Source organism: Amia ocellicauda, chromosome 16 (genome assembly GCF_036373705.1).
Source record: "Amia ocellicauda isolate fAmiCal2 chromosome 16, fAmiCal2.hap1, whole genome shotgun sequence".
Taxonomy (NCBI): Eukaryota; Metazoa; Chordata; class Actinopteri; order Amiiformes; family Amiidae; genus Amia; species Amia ocellicauda.
The window spans coordinates 5,619,113-5,628,587 of NC_089865.1; the positions used below are offsets into that span (position 1 = coordinate 5,619,113).

The following is a 9,475-nucleotide window of genomic DNA, read 5'->3' on the forward strand; positions in this document are numbered from 1 at the left end:
TTGGCCACCAGGTTTGCACACATCTCAGGAGGGATTTTGTCCCACTCCTCTTTGCAGATGCTCTCCAAGTCATTAAGGTTTCGAGGCTGACGTTTGGCAACTCGAACCTTCAGAAAAGGTGTCATAAAACCCAAGCAGACCTTTATATAATCCCAAAGCGTTTACAGCAAAAGTAAAATCTTACTGGTCCACTTTTCTAACATATTAGATGTGAATGAAACCTTAAATACACTATTTAATATCATACAAGCAATTGTTTAATTACTTTTTGGCTAAAGTAAAGGTGTTATCCTTCCTGCGGCATTGATAATTATTTTGATTTATAAAAAGATTGCACATACTCTGACTCAGATTCTCCAATTTATAACGATACAGGATATGTGCCAGTGAAGTCTTTAAATTGGAGTAAACAGAAACCACCCCCTGAGCGATATCCACATAATCCACACTAATATAATTTATTATCCTTATTGTCATTGCCCTATTATTTGTCACATTGATACTGTAGTATCAACACAGTTTGGATGACAGGTGTAATACTTTTAATCCAAACAGATTAACTGAACTGATCTCTGGAGGTGTTTTTAACAACTGAAAAAGGCCCAGCTGAGCCCCCTGTGGCGCCTCTTTTGTGATGATAAACAAAATCCATTTAGTCAAACAGCCTGTTTTATGATCAGTGATTTTTGAATGGATCCCCGAAGTAAGAAAAGTATAGGTTTGTGTTCAGAGCTGCAAATAATGTGACCAACAAGTGTCAGGTATGTTTTTTATTTAATTGAAACTACCCCCTTTACCTTGTCCTTTAAGATGCACACCAAGTATCGACAGATAAGGAGGAACCATCACTTATCATTAGAGAGAGTCCTTTTTTTCCCTTCCAAAACACTTCATGCATTTAATGTGCTCTCAATACGTCTTTTTTGTTTTATCTCAAAGAATTACAGCTCTATAGACAGGAAGGGACGGCAGAAATAAACGTTTGAAACCGCGCCACGCCCACTGACTAGCCTGGTTCACGTGTGCTTTTTCTGCTTTCTCCAGGTGTGTCGGGAAGGAGGGATGGCGACTCCGGGCTCAGATATGCGCGTGGGTTTAGACGTGGTGGAAGGGGGCAGGACGGCTCTGGATAACAAAACCTCCCTGCTCAATACTCCCTCGCCACGCTCCTTCTCTGGGCCTCGGGCCAGAGAGTACAACCCTTACAACTACGCCGACACCATCAGCGCCTACGACAAGAGCGCCCTGAAGGAGGCGGTGTTTGACGATGACGTGGAGCAGTTCCGCGACGGTATATATCCGCCGCCGTGTGCGCAGGCCCTTCCCACCTCAGCCCCCTCACACACCAGGACTGTGTCCACACCTGTCCACCCCTGTCCTCCACTCCTCCATAGTGTTATTTCATCTGTGTTTGGTTCATAATAAGAACAAGGACATATTAATCCAAACAGGATGATATATGTAGTTTGAAGTGTATGAAAAGATAATGAATAAACAAGCAAATAAATAAATATGTAAAGCCTGTGTTAAATAGAAAGCAGGGTGGCAGTAATGTTTACAACACAAACATTTCGTAAATCGCAAAGCATTATTATATATAAAAAATATTTCAGCCTGTAGGCGTCTTTCACATTTTAGGTGAATTAGTTTATCTTCGCTGCCTTTCATTACCTTATCTGCTAGCGGCAGAGATAGAGGTTGTGTTTTACCTTTATACAAACCTCCCAAAATGCTAAATACAATTGTAATGTAGACATGCTGTTTGCAAAACACGCGGCACTACAATCAAGTGAAGTTTGTAGTAGGCCCCCCTCCTACAGCAGTGTGAAAAACCTGTTCAGCACATCATCTCTCTGACAGGCTCTTTAAAACAGCCACTGTTGTTCACCTTGGGTTCATGCCATAGATAAGAATCTGACCCGGCTCCTGCCACGACTAGTCATTAAACCATTTTATGGTATCATGTGCTGTTCAATGAATACGCTGTGTAGCAAAAAATTGTAGCTTGCCTTCTAAGCTTTGTTTTTCCGTGCTCAGTACAAATAATCAATAGCCACAATTATATTAAGCATGAAATATTTTACACAATTATCTTTATAGAACATACAGCTCTGATTTCTGATCTTGGAGTGGTCTCTTAATTTTTTCCAGAGCTGTATATGAAAATTCTTTTGCAAAATGCTATGGGAAAAAAAAGTTTTGATTTGTATCCAATGACTGTTTAATGGGCATAGTAAATGTGGCTTTTTTATTGATGTTTAACAAAAACTAATTGTAATATAAAATGAATACAGAAATAACTACTGTGGGAATTGGATCACTGCTGACAACAGTAAAAAAATGTATTTTCAGTAGTATTTTCAAATTGAAGAGCTGTATTATTTCATAGTTTCTTTTGAATTTGCAAGGCTTGAATAGGCAGCAGAAAAAACAGAAGTATTATAAAGTGGCCAGACATTATTAATTTGTATATAGTGCTACATTCCTAAAGCAGTTTAAATGATCTCTTCCTTCTTAGTATATTAGGATATCTCTTACTTGCTTCAGGACAGGATCCTGTGTGTTAACGACAGGGCGTAGGGTTTTGTGAAGCAAGTTCATGATTGTCAAACACTCCTTGCTGTTCTCTCCAGGCCGTCGGCAGGACTCCGTTGAAAACAAGATGTTGCATCCCAAGGGTTTTGCGCCTGGTAAAATAATTTTCAATGACAAATATGTAGAGTAAATGGAAGTTCCCAAGTGATTGTGTTTCATATTTTGAAAATTTACTCCATCCATTGAATGTGTTGTCATTCATCTGACTTGAACAAAGGCTTCTGCAGGTCTTCCAAACAGAAGTCACACACACATTTTTCCTTAAGAGCCAAGCTTCCTTGTACCATCACACATTCATTATCTTACTGTTTCTGGAAATGTTAAGAAGCTGTACTAATGCTATCAATATTCATAATAACTACTTAAGATATTTTAGAAAAACACTTTTCACTGCATGTTTTTACTGATATCAGACACACATATATATATATATATATATATATATATATATATATATATATATATATATATATACACATATATTCACACACACACTGAAAAAAAATATAAACATGCAACAATTTTACTGAGTTACAGTTCATTTAAGGAAATCAAATAAATTAATTCGGCCCTTATCTGTGGATTTCAAGTCTCAAGTTTTGAGTGCGCATGTGATTGGCTGCTGACTGCAGGAATGTCCAGCAGAGCTGCAGTCCCTGTTGAGGACGATGCCACAGATGAGCTTCCCTGAGACGCTTTCTGGAGGTCCTGGGCGGGGGTGGTTACACATGATCTGTGGTTGTGAGGCCAGTTGGACGTACTGCCAAGTTCTGTAAGACAACATCGGAGGCAGCTTATGGTAGAGAAATTGACATTCGATTCTCTGGCAGCAGCTCTGGTGGACATTCCTGCAGTCAGCAGCCAATCACATGCTCCCTCAAAACTTGACATATCTGTGGCAATGTAGAGTGGCTTTTTATTGTCCCCAGCACAAGGTGCACCTGTGTAATGATCATGCTGTTGAATCAGTTTGATATGACACACCTCTCCTGTGGGGTGATCATCTGGGCAAAGGAGAAATGCTCACTCGCAGTGATGTCAAGACATTTGTGCACAACATTTTTCTTAAAGCAGTTAGCTGTTTGTGCGTATGGATCTGGGATCTTTCTTTTCAGCTCATGAAGCATGGGACCACTACTTTACAGTTACGTTTATATTTTTGTTCAGTATATAATTTCTGAATTATTTTACAGTTTATAATCTGTTTATTTGACAGATTTTGATACAAACATTACTTATAGTACAGCACTTCTTACATTATTGTGCCTTCCTCAATCAGCAGGGTTAATATCGCTCAGAAACTGGGCGTTAGGTCTAGGATGTTTGTAGCATCTGACCAGCATCCCTCACCGTGCTGAAATTGCAATCCCATCGTTTTTGGTTGTACAGTATAGATTTACCTGTGTGCTTGTGTAGAGACATCTATATTTTGAATATATGTATATATTAATATACTTACATATTTATATTGTTGCATATTGAAGAGGTGTGCCATTGGTTTATAAAGGAAACCCTGCTGTCTAACAGAGGTATATTTATTCACGGTCCTTCCTGGCAATTGAATGTTTGCTCACTTTGTCCTAGAAGTTGCGATCGACCACTCGGACCTGGTGGCGGACCTCCTGAAGGAGCTGTCCAATCACAACGAGCGGGTGGAGGAACGCAAGGGGGCCCTGCTGGATCTGCTGAAGATCACACGAGAGGACAGCCTGGCCGTGTGGGACGAGCACTTCAAGACTATACTGCTGCTGCTGCTTGAGACACTGGGGGACAAAGACGTGGGTGTCCATTCGTGCCACTGTGTCCATTGTTGCTCTTCTGTGTCCTGGAACTCCTACAGATTTATTTTCATTTGCAGAGGGTTGCCGTTGTGTTGAAGCATACAGAGAAACCTGTTTGGAGTGAGGAGATAAAAATACACATCCGCTGTAACAAACAAGTGTACAAATCACAGGTGTAGCAGTTCTCATCCACAAATCTAGCAAGGACCATCAAAACTGTCTTCACAAAGAGCTGTATCGATAGAAGTCAGTGCTGTGGCAGTGTGTGGTTTACACAGTTACATTGTTTGTAATCAAGAGTGTGAATAGTTTTGACTACTTGTGTTATGAATACATAACAAGAGCAAATATTACACTGCTAGTTAATTTGCCATCATGGAAAAAAAGAAGAAACTGGATTCTTTATTGTTAGAAATTCTTCTGCTGCATTTCAGATTTCACGTTATCTTGTAAAAGGTTTCTGATCCTGTTTTATCCGTTTATTCAGCATTCAATCAGAGCCCTTGCCTTACGAGTATTAAAGGAAATCCTAAGGAACCAGCCAGCGCGCTTCAAAAACTATGCAGAACTCACAATCATGAAGACTCTGGAGGCGCACAAAGATTCCCACAAGGAGGTGAGTAGAGTCTAGCTTGTCTTTTAAATTTAATAATCAGTTCTGCGGGAGAAGCAAACGTGCTCATCAGACTGGCTTGTATCCAGTTCTCTCTGGCAGTTGGTTTACATCGATCATCTCTGCCCCCACTGCCCAACTTTATATACTGCAGATTGTGCGGCAGGTGAAACCCACATTGTCCTCATTCCACCCCAAGGAAAATTGCATTGCCAAAAAAAACAAGATTCATCATATGTATTTATTTTTATTTTTTTAAATGAACTGCCACCTTCAAACACATTTGTCATGGAGAATTCTGGGTACTTAATTGATGGCATTTTCACAGAAGCACAAACTGACACAACATAAAAAATGACAGTCTTTTATTTTGTTTGTTTTTTTTCTCGGAAGAACCAACTTGTGTGTTTTGACACGCGTATGTGTTGTCAGTCAAAGTTTTATAATTGTATAAACAGAGGAAAACATTGTCTATTCCTGGCTCTTTGTTTTATAGACAGATGGTGCAGATATAAGTATTTCTTCCCTGAAGCCTGTTAAAAGGCAACGGTTCACTGGCTGTAAGCATTCCTGCATTGAGTAACACGATGCCATAATGTTCACTCGAGTGTGCACAGCCACTGTTTGGCATCCAGTCCAACACAGTAAAGGGGCGTCCGCTCGACATGAAAGAGAGGCCTGCGACTCCTGTTTTCTCAGAATCCAGTAGGTGAAAGGACGTGCTCTGGGAGATGACTGGGCTTGTTTTATCACTCCTGTCGATCGTGCACCTGCATTTGATCGTAACAGGCCATCTGTTACCAGGCTGTGACAGTGATGGTTTTAAAAAGCTGAATTGGAATTTGTTTGTTTTTTTATATACATTTTATGAATATTTAAATCTATAGAATTAAAATATTTGATCCAGTTTTTTCCCATGAAATTGTATTCCTTTATCCAAATCTTAAATTTATATAGATAAGGCAGTTAATTGCCCTGACATGTCTAATTGGTACCGTACTGCCGAGCCGAAAGGAGGGCTATACAGCACTGAAATTACAACACTAGGTTACCTGGCACATTGTAAACCCGAGCAACAGCCTGAACCCTCACACTAGCCAACACCAACATTTCAAGCTAGGCCGATACAAATCTGCACCTGATTCATTTAACTCAGTTTACTGGGGACCCTAACCCTAGCCTGGAGCAGAATGTCTCCCTAATATGATTTGCTTAACTTCACATGATTCAAGTGTTTGCAGAATTACTCCAAATGTTCTCTAAACAACCTTCAACTGTATCCATAATTAACCCTTAATTAAACTTGGTCAAAATGTTTCTTAAACATCCAAATCTCCAGTTAATGGGTATGGCAATAAAGTAGTTTAATGCCTAAATAATATTTAGAATGTCTTGAAAAGTGTGATACCACATTGCAGTGTCGAAAGAAGACCGTAAGCACCCTTGAATTACATCAGTAGATTACCTGCCCCTACTTACAACTTACCTTTGTTTAATTTTCTAATTTGGGTTGTGCTGCAGAATTTAGGAAAAAAACATGTGAGAGGAGGTTAATAATGGAGAGGCTGAAAAAGAGGATCTGTGTGCCAAACCAAATTTGATGTTAATTAGGTGTGTCTTGGGCTTGAAAGGTTTGGGAAACAATGCTATGGCAATATATCTGAAAATGTGATGTGCTGAAAGTTTGGTGCAGTTATGGATAGTTGTGTTGCTTATTCAACTGCATTGCTTTCTGCGTGATACTGCGTGATACTATGATGAAGGCAGTGCTTACCAGCTATGAGAAATCTGCAATTTAGATTAATTGACTGTTGGGAAACTTTTATAAGGGTCCTCTGGTGGAAGAATTGAAGCAGATAAGTAATGAATGCCAGAACAGGGTGTCATCCCCAAACAGCGTCAAACCCCCCTGATCATACCAAGTGTGCTACGCTTCCTTGCTGTCCGTGACTTCTGAAAGCTGCCCTTCCCTCCTCGCGCAGGTGGTCAGGGCAGCGGAGGAGGCGGCCTCCACCCTCGCAAGCTCCATCCACCCAGAGCAGTGCATCAAGGTGCTGTGCCCCATCATCCAGACGGCCGACTACCCCATTAACCTGGCGGCCATCAAAATGCAGACTAAGGTCATCGAGAGGATTTCGAAGGAGTCACTGCATCAGCTCCTGCCAGACATTATTCCAGGGTTATTACAGGTGCTTATTTCCGCCTCAGTGTCTTTCACCCATACAGATGTTCAACTCGGCTGCAGGGCTGTTGCAGGATAGAGGCTGGTTGACAAAATAAACATGTTTTGCCAACTCCAGGGAGAGGCTTTTTATAGAACCAAACCTGAAATATCCAGTCCTTCATTTCCTGCGCTATGCTAATTTAACTTGACATCTGTATCAGTCTTCCACAGGGTCGTACTTCTGGAGACTGAAGGCTAAACAATTGTATCAGATATATGTATGATTTGTCTTTTTAAAAGCACTTTTTGAATCATCGCATGTTGAAACTGCATTTTCCTTCCTAACACAACCCAGGTTACCAGTGTGTTTTTCTTACCTGTCCTGAGACGCTGTCCTGGTGTTGTTTCAGGGCTATGACAACACCGAGAGCAGTGTGCGAAAGGCCAGTGTGTTTTGCCTGGTTGCCATCTACTCTGTCATTGGGGAGGAGCTGAAACCCCACCTGGCACAACTCACAGGAAGCAAGGTATTGCAGGAGTTTCTGTTTTCAGTGTCTCAAGTTCATAACATAACCTTTTTTATTGGCTTCCTCTCAGATGATTGACCTGTAATATTCAGTATTAAAAGATTTCTGTGGTGACACCCTTCGATCTTATAATTAATTCAATTTACGAGCCTAACCAAAGTTTCTGTGTGGCGTTGGAGGCGAGTGTTGGGCAGATCAACTTCAATCGCACAAATCCACACATTCAGTTGGTTTTGAAGACTAGATTAGCACTAGTCTGGGACTACTTGACCTGTAATAACATTGAGTAGTCCATGATTAAAGCTAATCTGGGTCTGTGAAACCAGCCCTTCCAGTTTAGACATAAAAGCTAAATACCTGTTTATTAAGCAGCACTTAGTTGAACTATTATACTAGGCCTGTTAAACAATTAAATTCTGATGTTTGTCACATTTATTTTGGACAGGTTGAGGATCACCATTTTTTTACGCTATGTTTACTCACTGATTTCCCTCTTAGTTTTTTACAGCGCAGTATTTCTGAAATCCTGTGTTTATGTTCGTCACTTAGCCTTTTATATGCACGTAAAGCATCCAGTCCGTGCCCAGTTGATTCACGATTTAACTTGTGCACTGTGGAGTAGTGGTTAGGGCTCTGGACTCTTGATTTGAAGGGTGTGGGTTCAAATCCTGGTTGGGTAGTGCTGTTGTACTTCACTTAGATTGTTCCAGTAAAATGCCCAGCTGTATAAATGGGTACAAATGTAAGTCGCCCTGGATAAGAGCGTCTGCTAAATGACAAATATTGTAACTTTGAACGTTTGTTTAAAAGGCTTCCAATCCAGCTTCCTATAATGTGGCTCAGTTGAATAATGAAATACAGGTTGGTCCTGATTTATTTACTTGCTTACTTCTTACTTCTACAACAAATCAACTAAGGCTGTCAGTCATAGCAGTGGCCTCAATACTTAAATTTCCATTAATTCGACCTCTAGATTTAAACACAGCTGTTCAATTTCACCAAACTTCAAATAAGTTCACAGCCCATTTACTTTCTGTTTGACTGCTTTCCTAAAACCGATCCTGGGTAATGGCATTTAGTTCTTCATCAGCGAAGACTTCATTGGTTCACCAAAACGTTCCACTTCATTGCAGTCCTTGGTTTCTGGCTTTACTTTGATCTTTCTGGTGCCACTTTCATGTTCTAAACCTAATAAAAGTCCTCGTTTGCTGCCGTCTTCACGGAGGAACACCTGTAGTGATACTACTTAAACATTGCAAAACCAAAAACACCAATTACTGTTGCACCCATACCAAATTACCAATCAACTGAATTTCATCAATCAGTGCAGTATCTGTTGGGGAGAAATGTTTTAAGTGGCATAAACCACAAGAAGTGTTGAATCGAACAACAGTAATTCAGTTAATCACATCTAACAGCACTCAATACGCTGGACTATTTGGCATATTAAACTGCAAACGTTAAAGGGTGGGATCACTAAAGTATATTGCATAGAAATCTTAACTTACCTGTTAAGATGTTAACTGTAACTGTTCAGATTTGCCTTTTATTGGTGTGCATTGAACATTTTGTTTTCTTATCTATATACAGTGGTGGAAAGAATCCAAGTTCAGAATCGATGTTAAGTGGTCTCTTCATTTTTTCCAGAGCTGTATATACATATATATGAGTAAATAAGAAAAGTGTGTTTGTTTCTCAGGGATTCCATGTGCTCAGTACTGAGTCACTGTGTGTGGCTCTGTGATTCTTGAGTTACATAACAGCACACAGACTTGTTGTTGTGAATGACAATTCG

At 40.2% G+C, this 9,475-nt stretch overlaps 1 protein-coding gene and 1 long non-coding RNA gene across 9 annotated transcripts in view; one reads left to right on the forward strand and one right to left on the reverse strand.

The window, feature by feature from the left end:
* clasp1a (cytoplasmic linker associated protein 1a) overlaps positions 1-9,475 on the forward strand; it is an 89,305-nt gene that overhangs the window by 75,056 nt on the left and 4,774 nt on the right. For 6 of the 8 annotated variants that reach the window (XM_066687289.1, XM_066687288.1, XM_066687292.1 and 3 more), the window contains 6 exons: positions 1,045-1,291; positions 2,634-2,690; positions 4,180-4,373; positions 4,864-4,992; positions 6,972-7,178; positions 7,564-7,680. In XM_066687289.1, coding sequence (XP_066543386.1) covers positions 1,045-1,291; positions 2,634-2,690; positions 4,180-4,373; positions 4,864-4,992; positions 6,972-7,178; positions 7,564-7,680 — 951 coding nt within the window. The remainder of the gene's footprint in view (positions 1-1,044; positions 1,292-2,633; positions 2,691-4,179; positions 4,374-4,863; positions 4,993-6,971; positions 7,179-7,563; positions 7,681-9,475) is intronic. The other 2 variants (XM_066687290.1, XM_066687291.1) reach the window with 2 other exon arrangements.
* Positions 1,286-7,576, reverse strand: LOC136711208 (uncharacterized). The gene is made up of 5 exons (XR_010804717.1): positions 7,531-7,576; positions 6,909-7,148; positions 4,055-4,487; positions 2,539-2,687; positions 1,286-1,405 (listed from the first exon to the last, which is right to left on the reverse strand). It is a non-coding gene; the product is annotated as an uncharacterized LOC136711208 (long non-coding RNA).